The 12263-nt window shown below is 38.1% G+C and overlaps 1 protein-coding gene across 1 annotated transcript in view; it reads left to right on the forward strand.

Annotated features, from left to right (window-relative positions):
• DST (dystonin) overlaps positions 1-12263 on the forward strand; it is a 510996-nt gene that overhangs the window by 374242 nt on the left and 124491 nt on the right. Inside the window, 3 exon segments of the mRNA XM_037732623.1 lie at positions 127-672; positions 1679-1855; positions 8598-8721. Coding sequence (XP_037588551.1) covers positions 127-672; positions 1679-1855; positions 8598-8721 — 847 coding nt within the window.

The following is a 12263-nucleotide window of genomic DNA, read 5'->3' on the forward strand; positions in this document are numbered from 1 at the left end:
ATGAGAAGCAAGTTGTAGCCCTGCAGATCATTGAAACCTGTCAGTCCTGATGTGGCAAGGAGCTCTCTGCAGCCTTGGTGTAACCTGTTACTGCCTGAAGATTATGACCAATTTGTTTTCACATAGGCCCAACACGAGGAGATCATCTCTCAGCACCAAGCAGTCATCATAGCCACTCAGTCTGCACAAGTGCTGCTTGAGAAACAGGGTCAGTATCTCTCTCCTGAAGAAAAAGAGAAACTGCAAAAGAACATGAAGGAACTGAAAGCGCACTATGAAACTGCACTGGCTGAGTCAGAGAAGAAAATGAAGTTAACTCACTCTCTGCAGGAAGAATTAGAGAAGTTTGATGCTGACTATCATGAGTTTGAGCACTGGCTACAGCAGTCAGAACAAGAACTTGAAAACCTGGAGGCAGGTGCAGATGACTTCAGTGGTTTAATGACCAAACTGAAGAGGCAGAAGAGTTTCTCAGAAGACGTCATTTCTCACAAAGGTGACTTGAGATACATCACAATTTCTGGAAACAGAGTGTTAGAAGCTGCCAAATCTTGCAGCAAGAGAGATGGTGGCAAGGTTGACAAGGATAATATTGACACTTCTGCAACCCACAGAGAAGTGCAGCGCAAGTTGGATCATGCTACTGATCGGTTCAGGTCTCTCTACTCTAAGGTACTGTTATTTTGGTTTTTTAAGAGGAAGGTAAATCTGTGATTATAGTTTTCACTTGGTCCTCTTTTGTTTTGGAACAAGAGACAAGAAACCTAAAATACAAAACAGGAGGGAAAGGTAGTTTTAGCCTCCTTCCCTCTATCTTACTAACCTGCTTTACTTCTGAACAATGTATTTAAAGATTAGAAACTTAAAATTACTTTAGTTTTGAGAGCATGATTTCCAGAAGGCCCAGCTCTCAAGTGCTCTAATATCCAATGTGACCACCAGATGGCGGTTGTGCATTGACTCTAAGTAGAAACAGATGCTTGCGGCCTCCCAAGCTTGGGAACTGGTTTCATCTCAGATTATCCTCTTCACAAATACTGCAGGTGTTTGTCTAATATATTTGACCAGTATATTATTTTAATACTTAATGAATAACAGACTGTGTTGCTTCTTTTACTTCTGTGGTCAAGTAAAAAGGCTTTGTTTTTTTGAAAAAAATCTAAGAAAATATTTCCTGGTTTGTAATATAATCTGAACAGACTTGCCAAGTTGCGTAAATGATTTAAAGACCATCGTTGGTTCTTGGACTTTGCTCCATTCTAATATAGACTCTTTGTCTTCCTTTTGATAATTAATCTTGTGCAACATATAGAAGTAATTTATTAAACACCTTTAAAACTCTTCCATCAAATCCATATCTATACACATGATGTATCAAAATCTTCTTCCTCTGATGATTGATATGTTTATTCTTCATTCTACATTAAGACTCAGCTATTGTAAATATGTTTTTGAATTGATATAAATCCAGAACTGTCTATTTTATGGTTGCTTCTTGATTCTTAGAGGGTGCCTCTTCATATAAAAGAAAAAATCTTAGTCCTACAAAGTTTTTTTTAACTTTGGTAAAAATCTGTTTTTTTTTCCAGGGTACATATTTTGTAGGTCCTAAGATTATTTGATGCATGTGAAAATAATGGGTTTTAATTTCCTACCCCTTTTCTCTTTTGATTTTTAGTGCAGTGTTCTTGGAAATAACCTTAAAGATCTGGTGGATAAATACCAACACTATGAAGATGCTTCATGTGGACTTCTTTCTGGACTCCAGGCCTGTGAGGCCACGGCTGGCAAACACTTGTCTGAACCTATTGCAGTGGACCCCAAAAATCTACAAAGACAATTAGAAGAGACCAAGGTAAAAAGAGAGACAAAGATCCAAATCTCCAGTAGTCTTACTGAAAATCTTCCAATTTCCCACACTTTTGTGATAGTTTCAGCTAAGAGAGAACAAATGATGTGAAAAGTATACTTCTCCCTCCAGAGGGAGTTATGACTCTATTTCTCCATAATACATTCATTTTTTTCACTGATTTTTTTTTTTTTTTGAGATGGAGTCTCACTCCATTGCACGAGCTGGAGTGCAATGGAGTGATCTTGGCTCACTGCAACCTCCGCCTGCTGGGTTCAAGTAATTTTCCTGCCTCAGCCTCCCAGATAGCTGGGACTACAGGTGCCTGCCACCACAGCTGCCTTATTTTTTGTGTTTTTAGTAGAGATGGGGTTTTGTCATGTTGGCCAGGCTGATCTTGGACTCCTGACCTCAGGTGATTCACCTGCTTTGGCCTTCCAAAGTGCTGGGATTATGGGTGTGAGCCACCACACCCAACCTTCCTCATGTTTTTTTAACAGGTTTGACATTGCTGTTACAGCTTGTGACTTGCATTCCAATGCCTCCACTCCCCAGACAAAACTCAATATTGTTCTGGCCACTTATTTATCTTTGTACTTCCTTACCTTGTTCATTATTTTTTCCTCCATTAGAATTAAGCTCCACAAGAACAGGTGTTTTTGTCTGTTGTATTCATTGCTGTATTCCCAGCACCTAGAATATTACCTGGCCCAAAGTTGGTACTCAATAGATATTTGTTAAAGAGTGGAGAGGTAGAAGGGAAGAAGGGATGCTACTGTCACATTCAGTGGTTCTAAGGACCAGGTTTCGGGTTCTTATTGAATATTTACATGATTCACAGAGATAAACTTTAATAATTACTCAGCACAGTTCTCAAAAAGTCCACCTGCTCTTATAGAAATATAGGCTCGATGTCAAAACGGCATAACTGTGGGATTCTCAGTCATACACTGGCAGAGAGTCTTTAATCTATTTTTAAAATCTGAAACATTTTAAAATTCTAAAGTAAGGGATGAGAACTTTTAAAATATTTTATCATTATTCAATGTGACCCGTAATTTTGAGTTTAAAAGTTTCATTTCATCCATCTGTTCTATGATTCGATTTAGCAGGTCAATAATAGTAGGTTATTGCTGCCATAGCTGGAAAATAAACACAGGATTGCCAGTTAGACAACTATCTCTCAGAATTTAATTGCATATTATTTACAGAGTCAAAAATTGTCACTGTGCTGTTGACAAGGGAAACAGGTACCCTGATGAGCAAGCTTAAATTGGTATTGCCTGAGATTGACAACTTCTGGAGAGCTAAGGAAAGCTAAGTCACACCTGGTTGAAATGTGGCCGGTTAATGTCAGGCAGAGAGAAGGCCTGTAAAGGGGTGGGAAGCATAGGATGAGAGCAGGGAAGGTGACAGTCAGGAGGTAAGGAGGGTGGAGGTACTGCTTCTTTCCCAGACTGAAGAGTTTATCTAGCCCTTCACTGGGCACCAGGGAGATGCCATGGGCAGGTCAGCATTCCCAGGTCCATGCAGCCTCCCCAGGGGTTGTTTCATTTTTCTAATGTGCATTTTCAGTCCTGTTTTTTTTTTTTTTTCTTTCTCTTTTCCACAGGGACAAGAACAAATCTATTTTAATTAAGTTTTCAGTTCCTAATTTATTATATATTCAAGGACAAGATATGTGGTGGGAAAGAGGAGTTACTGTGACATTGAGGTCATTATTTTATTAGGAAATGCAAATCATTTAAAATAATTATTGATTGCATATATATCATTTAATTAGGAAGTTATTTTAAGTATAGAAAATACATAAAATAGAAATAATACATTTTAAGTTAGATCTATGTTAGTAAACAGGTTATATTCTATATAAAAATAATTTTTATATCACTAGAGCAAAAAAAGAAAAACCCAAAAGAATGCATTGATTTTTTAATTAAACAGATATATCGATAAATTTTAAAATGGAAAAACGTATTTGATAATTGCTGCAGAAGAAGACTCTTTTAGTCCTAAGGCAGTTAAAGAAATATGAAAGGCAAAGAGAAATCTCTAAGGAGAATGAGTTCTAATTAAGTCATAGCATAATTTTAAAAATTAAATGTACAATTAAAATTGTTGCTGGTAATGCACATATTTTTCTCTCAGAAGATTTCAGAATGTATCAAGGATAAATTTTTATGAGAATTAGGTAGCTTCAATTTCTTTCATGTTTATTAACATTTTACAATTACTTTTAACTATAATGTAAACCCATGAGACTACTACAAAAAAATTAGTCTTTCTATGTTTAATATATTACCTTCTACTTATATACTGTTGCATCATAAATGTAGTTTGGGGGCACCCAATTCGTTCATTTCATTTGAAATATTTTTGGCCAATAGCATGTTGTTATCAGCATTATTATTCGAAGAACTGTTAACTGTTTTGTCAACAGTCTGATGCTACTAGGCCATAATAAGACTCCTCAAGATCCCTTTTCAGGGAAATTAGTGGATAAAACAAGATTTTAGCCCCAGAAGAGGTGTAGAAAACAGGATTTTGGGACCAGTCTCAAGTCCTGGATTTGGAACCAGCAATGGGGCTAGATTACATTGACTGACAATGTCAGCCTTCCAGACTTGCACTGATTTCTGGGGTGGTGTTAAGTCAGGAAACTTTTATGAATTGGACAAGTGCCCATAAGTTTATAGATTTCGCTGTCTTCTGGTCCCAACTGGTATTCTCTTGTCATAGATCCTTCTTTCATGTTTAAATTTTCTTGAAATCCACTCAGAACAATATATAAGGTACCCATTTGAATACTGGGATGAACAATTTTGTTCCAAAATAGCACTATAAACAACTATTATTGTTAAATTAGGACCTTGATACATGCTAGGAATTAAAAATGATTACCTCTTCAATATAATTGTCGAGATTAAAGGCATGAGGTGTTTTGACAAGAAGAGGTAAAGAAGACATGCTTCTTTTATAATTCACTTCTAAGTTATAAGCTGGTAGACAGGGCCATCTTTGGTATTGGATGTTTTAATAGAACCATGGTCACTTCTACATGTATTTATTCATTCAGTAAACATTTGTATGCTGGGTTTTATGAAGGCACAAAGATGTTAAAACTCTGTTCTTGCCCTTAGTAAATTCACACTCTAAAAAAAATTTTCAGAGGGTACCCTTCACGTACTTCATCTCCTAAATAACCATGTTATGTGAATGAGCCGTCCCTGTGGTCTAGAATTCAGTCTGGTCACAGGTAGAAAGTTCATGTCTTGAGGAATTTTTTCTGCTTTCCGTAACTAAACTGCTAGGAGAATTTTTCAAACAGATCCACTATGATGAAGATTCTTCGGCATCTCGAAACAACTATAGGTTCTGGTATTCTAGATCCCATGTCAGTCATGGTTTGGTGGGCCTTTTGACATATACACAGACTGCTTGTATGTCATCCCAGTTTCTTGGATTATGAAGATTATTTGAGGAAATTTTTGCCATTAGCTTTAGGCATTTCAATAATGACAATAAATAATGCTGAAATAGAAGAGAAGCTCTTTAGATCTCACACCTGATATGTTCATTTATTTACGTAGTTGCTCATTTATTCCAGAAAAAAATTTTATGGAGCCTGTTATGTGTCAGGCACTGATCTAGGCACTAGTAATAGAAAGCTGAAAGGGATGACTTCTTAGTTCTCAAGAAGGCACAGATGAATGCGATAATAGTCACAGGGTATTTATGGGAGTTCCTTGGGGTATACTTACCAAAGCTAAGAGTGAGGAGAGACTTAGGGAAGGTTTCCCAGCTGAGTACTAAAGGGTGAATAAGAGCCGGGTTCGGGATGGTGGAGGTAGGTTGCACAAAAAAGCTGATATGTAGAGATGTTAAGACATTGGGTCCAGCATGAATAAATAGGTAAGAAATAGCTGTATTGGATATTTCTGGAACAGAAAGTTGAGATTGAAGATAGAATTAGGGAATAGATTTCATTGGACCTTTTATAGCATACTCAAGTCTTGGCCTTTATTGTGAAGGGAGACTACTAATAAATTTCTAACGGGGTTTCTATTTGGCTGCTTTTGTGTTGCTATAAAGAAATACTTGAGACTGGGTAACTTATAAGAAAAAAGATTTAGCTCACTCATGATTCTACAAGGATGGCACTGACCTTGCTCAGCTTCTGAGGAGGCCTCAGGGAGCTTTTACTCATGGAGCAAGGCAAAGCAGGAACAGGCATGTGACATGACAAAAGCACAAGCAAGTAAGCCAGAGAGAGAAGTGGGGGAGGGAGGGAGAGATGGAAAGAGGGAAAGAGAGGAAGTGTGGGAGTGGGAGAGGTGGGGCAGCGGGACGGTGGGGAAGTGCTACATACTTCTAAATGACCAGATCTTGCTAGAATTCACACGCTGTCTTAAGGACAGCACCAAGATAATGAGGCTAAACCATTCCTGAGAAATCACCTCCTACCGGGTTCTACCTTGAACATTGAGGATTGCATTTCAACATGAGATTTGGGCGGGGACAAATATCCAAACTATATCAGGGTGATATATGGTCAGATATGTATTTTAGATAGAACACATTAGGAGCTATATTAGAGAAGTGATTGGAGGCAGAAACACAGGATTCTTTTTTTTTGACAATCCAAGTGAGACATTATCCTGTAATGATCGAGAAATATGAAGCAAAAGTTGACTTTTAAAAAATATTAAGGAGGTAAAATTGTCGATTGATTTCTATGTTTGAAAAAAGCTTTAAATGGTTGATTTGCATGTGGAAAAGAAGCCTTAGGATGGAATCTAGGAGGAACTTCAGGTTTGCTACTTGGGTAGTTAAGATATACCCCAGGAGAAAGTGTCGGTACAGAGAATGAGATGATGAGTTCAGATTAGGTTTTTTGAGGTGGAGGTGACTGCATATATGCAGATGGAAATATTCAAGAGGCAGTTGGAAAGCTAGGCCCATGGCCAAGGATGAGTTCACATCTACAATTGGACATTTGGGGCTTTGAAATCCCAATACAAAAGAGCAGAAGAGGAGCTTGAGTCGCTTAAGAGAAATTAAAGCCAGGCAGAGGCCTATGTGGCCAGGCAGCCCGCTTTTGCAGAGATCTGTCAGAGCTGTTAGAAGTGCAGGGCCAAACTTCTGGAAGACGTATCTATGGCTCCAGCTTCTACCTTTTTTTTTCCCCCTCCTTCCCATTGTTGAGCCACATCTGTTTGCTCAGAGATACGCAGGGACCTACATTAATTAAATTCAAGGACTCATTAGTCTTTCAGTTTACATTATCCTTTCCAAAGCAATGGACACTGTTAATCTTTTCCACTTCCCTCTTCCTTTAATCTTGGGGGACAGAATTATTCTGGGCCCATTTTCACCTCACCAGTTACATTTGTTTGTTTTTTTCTTCTCCTCATCACTTATATGTAAATGTTCTCCATGATTCTTTATAATCTCCTTCTCTGACATTGCTGTGCTTCCCCGTTTAGGAGTCACATCATGTGTCTTGACTTCCAGTTCTCTACGTCTATTTCCAGTTTGTATTCCAAGTCTCTGCCCATTTTGCTGTTTCTTTCTGTAGGAGGCTCCCAAAAGCACTTTGGACTCATGAATTCCAAAACAGGCATTCCTTTACTCTAAGCTTGCTCTCACTTTTGTTTATAAATACCACTTATTGGCTGGGAGCATTGGCTTATTCCTGTAATCTCAGCACTTTGGAAAAATCCATGCAGTGCTACAAATTTAGCCTTTCTGTTGGACAGCCCTGAGCATATGAACCCCTTACCCAGAAGCCCTGCATAACTGTATCCCATTATAAAGAATACAGGATACAGGGAGATCCTGTATCCCATTGATACAGGATAAAGTTTAAACTTCTTAGCCTGATGTATGAGGCCTTTCCAGGCCTATTTCTGTTTACTCACACGTATGCATTGTCAAACTGGATAGGACTCTCCCTTCTCCGGTGATTTTTCTGTCCTCATGTTTGTGTCTTTGGTTTGTTCTGCAGGGAGTTGTTTTCCCAAATCCACACTCCTTCAGGGCCATCTCAGTGTCACTACCATTGAGGTGGCTCTCATTTCCCTCCCATTTTTTTTTTTTGTTTTTTCCTGCCAACTTCCAAGAGCAGTTTTTCATACTCACCTTTGGCATTTACCACTTCCTGTCTCAGACCGTAAAATCCCTGAGTGTAAGCTTCGTGTTCATTTTTATTTTTATATGTTCACAAAATGTAGCAAGGCTTTTTGAATTTGTTAGATTTTCAGTAACTCTTATTGAATTAGCAGAAATAAAAATGACTCAGTATTGAGTCAGGATCTACTGATTTGGGCGGGCTAATTTATCTCTTTACCTGGAGTCAGAAATGGTCTCATATGTTTTCTGTTGTTTGTTTTGGTAGTAGTTGAGGTATTATACAAAGCCTAGAAGTAGGGGTTAAGGGGTAACTCAGGGTATAAAGTTAGCGGGTTGTATGATCAGGAACCAGGGAAATTATTATGAACATATATATGTTCAAGGGTTTATTTCAAGACTGAATTTGTATTATCCAGACTGGCTCATGCTTTTGCTAATGCTACTTCATAACTGGCCTTATTCTAAGAACTCTGGAGTAAGTTGATGATGAAAGTTGATACGAAGAAAAGTTTATTCTGTCCAATTTTACTTTATCTTATTACCGATTATTTTGTCCACATTAGAAATCTGTTATTTAGTCCTACTGAGTCTAACTGAAAAGCTTTTAATCTTACAGGCTCTGCAAGGACAGATATCAAGTCAGCAGGTTGCTGTAGAGAAACTGAAAAGAACGGCTGAAGTACTTTTAGATGCCAGGGGATCTTTACTTCCAGCCAAGAATGATATCCAGAGAACACTTGGTAAGATATTCCTGTCCTTTCTTCCTGTCTCACAGGCAAATTCTAAAGAAAAGTATCCTAATAGATATGGAGAAGAATGTTCACTAATTTTAGACCGTGTTCTATGTGTTCTTTCTCTGTGAAATGGTGTTCCTGAATCTGGGAAAACGCATGCCTTCTTTGGCAGGTATATTAGAATCTTAAGGGCAGGGGCTGTGTATCTTGAAAAGTATATTTAAATTTAAATTTGATATTTAGAAAAGGTAACAGAAATTCACTTTGTAATGTCCACCACAGGAAGCAGAATGTCACCAAATTTTCTTGGTCGTTGGGATTGGGTAGAGGTAGGCTTTCAACTGAAGGCCAAAATAGACTCTCTGAGGATCTTTATCAATAGTGGGAACATGGGCTTAAGAGGTTGAGAGATGTGCTTAATTTTATTTTTTTTATTTTTAGAGACAGGGGTCACTCTGTTGCCCAGGCTGAGTACAGGGGTGCAGTCACATCTCACTGCAGCCTTGACTTCCTGGGTTCAAGCAATCTTCCCCATCTCAGCTTCTGGAGAAGTGAGGATTATGGGAATGCTCTGTCATGCCCAGCTAATTTTTAAACATTTTTTGTGGATATGGGGTCTCACTATGTTGTCTAGGCTAGTCTCTGACTCCTGGGCTTAAATGATCCTCTCAAAATGTTGAGATTACAGGTGTGAGCTTCTGTACCCAGCCTGAGAGATGCGCTTTGAGAAGTCTTCCCACTTCTCTGTGTTCTAGAAGTATTTTAGTGGCCTCACTCAAATTGAGGGTTCCAGTTACCCAGTTATCTTTAGTGATACTAGAAACTTGATTACAGGTATAGTGGTACTTTTTTGCCTTTATGTGTTAGATTAATGTGTTTGTTGAGAAAAGAGCTATTGTATATTATTTTTGTATCCACCCACAGTATTTAGTTTATACCAAATGTGCAGTGGATTATCAATATATATTTTTTACTATCTTATATATGTATTTCTTGTTTTCACTGCTTTGCTTTTGATAATATTTAATGTTATTGTATATTTCTGTGTGTGAATATGTGAAGTAAAAATATTCCACAACAGATGACTAGACATATGTTTTACCCTAAATAGAGCATGAATTAAAATCTGAGTAGAAATTTTACTTGAAGAGAAGAATGGAACTTAGCTCTTTTAAGACCACTCTGTAGAAGGGAAACCCTGTCTTTCATTCTTACATATATCCAGATGTTTTTTATTATGTGCCTCTGTCAAAAATGATCTTTTAGCGTGTATCTCCGTATATGCAGATATATTTATAAGTCATATGAACATGTACTATATTATTATATGAATTATAATTATAAAATATAAAAGTATTGAGTTTTAAAGTATAAAATGAAAGTAGCAATGGAATTTCTAACATTTTGTTCCTCTGTCCCAGTGCAGCATCTTGTATATCCACATTAGATACCATTGCTGTGAGGACTTAAGTATAAGCATATGAAGGAGAAAGAAAGACGATCTTATTTGTATTTCTGTTATTTGAAGAGGCATTTTGATAATTTTTTTCCCATTGTTAAGTGTACATAGTTTCACGTTTGGTTGCTTAAAATTCATTTGTTACATTATTTTAAGACTAAAATCTCTGACATACTTTTCTAGGAATATGTGAAACTATTTAAAGTATAGAGGAGTTTCTGTTCATATCTTTCTGACTTCTAAGAAAACCAATGATTAAAAAGAAATTCTTATAGTAGATTTTTTTACCTTTTTCTAAAATAACTTTTAGTTACTAAAATCAAGAATTTACTTCAGTGACAATGTTTTATTACTAAGAGGTACAAACTAAACAGTGTCTTCGTTAGGCTATGATATCAAAAATACCATCAGCTGGGTAGCTTAAACAACAGACATTTATTTCCCATAGTTCTGGAGGCTGGAAGTCTGCGATCAGGGCGCCAGTATGGTCTGGCTCTGGTGAGGGCCCTTTTCCTGGCTTACAGATGGCCACTATCTTGCTGGTAGAGAGTGGTGGAGGGACATCATTTCTCTCCTGTTTCTTCTTCTAAGGGCACTAATCCCATTCACAAAGGCTCTACCCTTATGACCTAATTACCTCCTTAGAGAGAGAGAAAAAACCTGAGTGTTTTTGCTACTTTCACACACCATTAATCACCACACAGGACACTTCTGTGACCAGATCTGTGTGAATTTCTCCCCATGCATCAAACATTATCTAGCAGATACAAGCTGGATGTCCTATAATTCCATTCAGTTCAATTCAATTCAATTCAATTCTGACACTGTCTACCTGGAATTAGCTTCGGACCCTACAGGTTAAGGGGTCAGTCTCATAATGCTGCCCCCACTTCAGATACCAATCACAAGTCCCAAATTGTGACCTGTATTTCAGACTGATCAGCTATAAATTGGAGTTCTTATGACCCTTCTCAGGTTCTATTAATTTGCTAGAGCGACTTACAGAACTCAGAGAAAGACTTTACTTACATTTACCTGTGTATTGTAAAGAATATTACAAAGGATACAGATGAACAGCCAGATGAAAGAGATACACAGGGTGAGGTATGGGAGAAGGGGAGCAGAACGTTATGCCCTCTGGGCATGCCACCCCCAGGACTCCTTGTGTTCAGCTATCCAGAAACTCTCCACACCAAACCTATTGGGTTTTGGTGGCAGCTTCATTACATAGGCATGACTGATTACATCATTGGCCATTGGTAGCAACTGAACCTTCAGCCCTGCTTTCCTCCTCAGAGGTTGAGGAGGTGACAGTTCCAACTGTCTAATCACATGGTTTGTTCCCTGGCAACATCTCCCACTCTCCCCTGCTTCTCTTACCCTAAGACTATCCAAGAGGCCACCAGGCATCACCTCATTCGAACAAAAGAGACCCCTCACTCAGGAAATGCCAAGGAATTTAGGAGCTCTGTCATATACTCCTGTCACTCAGGAAATCACAAAGGTCTTAGGAGCTCTGTGTCAGGAACTGGGGTCAATGATCAGATACCAGAGCAAGAGATTCTCTTAGTGTCTGTATTACTGAGGAAATCAGAAGGGTTTTAGGAACTCTATGTTAAGAGCTATGGTCAGAGACCAAATATTTCTTATTATATGATAATATCACATCTTCCAAAGGCCCCACCTCCAAACACCATCACACTGGGACTTAGGCTTCAATATATGAATTTTGGGGGACACAACCATTTAGTCTATAGCAAACAGTCACTCAAATCTGTGAATTATATGAAAATAGCTGGCTTTCTTGGAAAGTCACTTATTATGGCTGAACAGATCACTGATCCTTACCCTGTTGATGCACAGTTGCCCAATTGAGAAGTTGCTAACCTGCCAACCTCAAGCTGCCATTCAGATCCTGTGCTCTTGTGACTTTCCAAATTAGAGCTCATTCTTTTCCTTCAACTTTTGTTTTAGAATCAGAGGGTACACATGCAGGTTTGTTACAAAGGTGTGTTGTATGATGCTGAGGTTTGGCATATGATTGAAACCATCACCCAGGCAATGAGCATAGTCTCCAATGGGGAGTTTT

The sequence above is a fragment of the Cebus imitator genome, unplaced genomic scaffold (genome assembly GCF_001604975.1).
Source record: "Cebus imitator isolate Cc_AM_T3 unplaced genomic scaffold, Cebus_imitator-1.0 Scaffold460, whole genome shotgun sequence".
NCBI lineage: Eukaryota > Metazoa > Chordata > Mammalia > Primates > Cebidae > Cebus > Cebus imitator.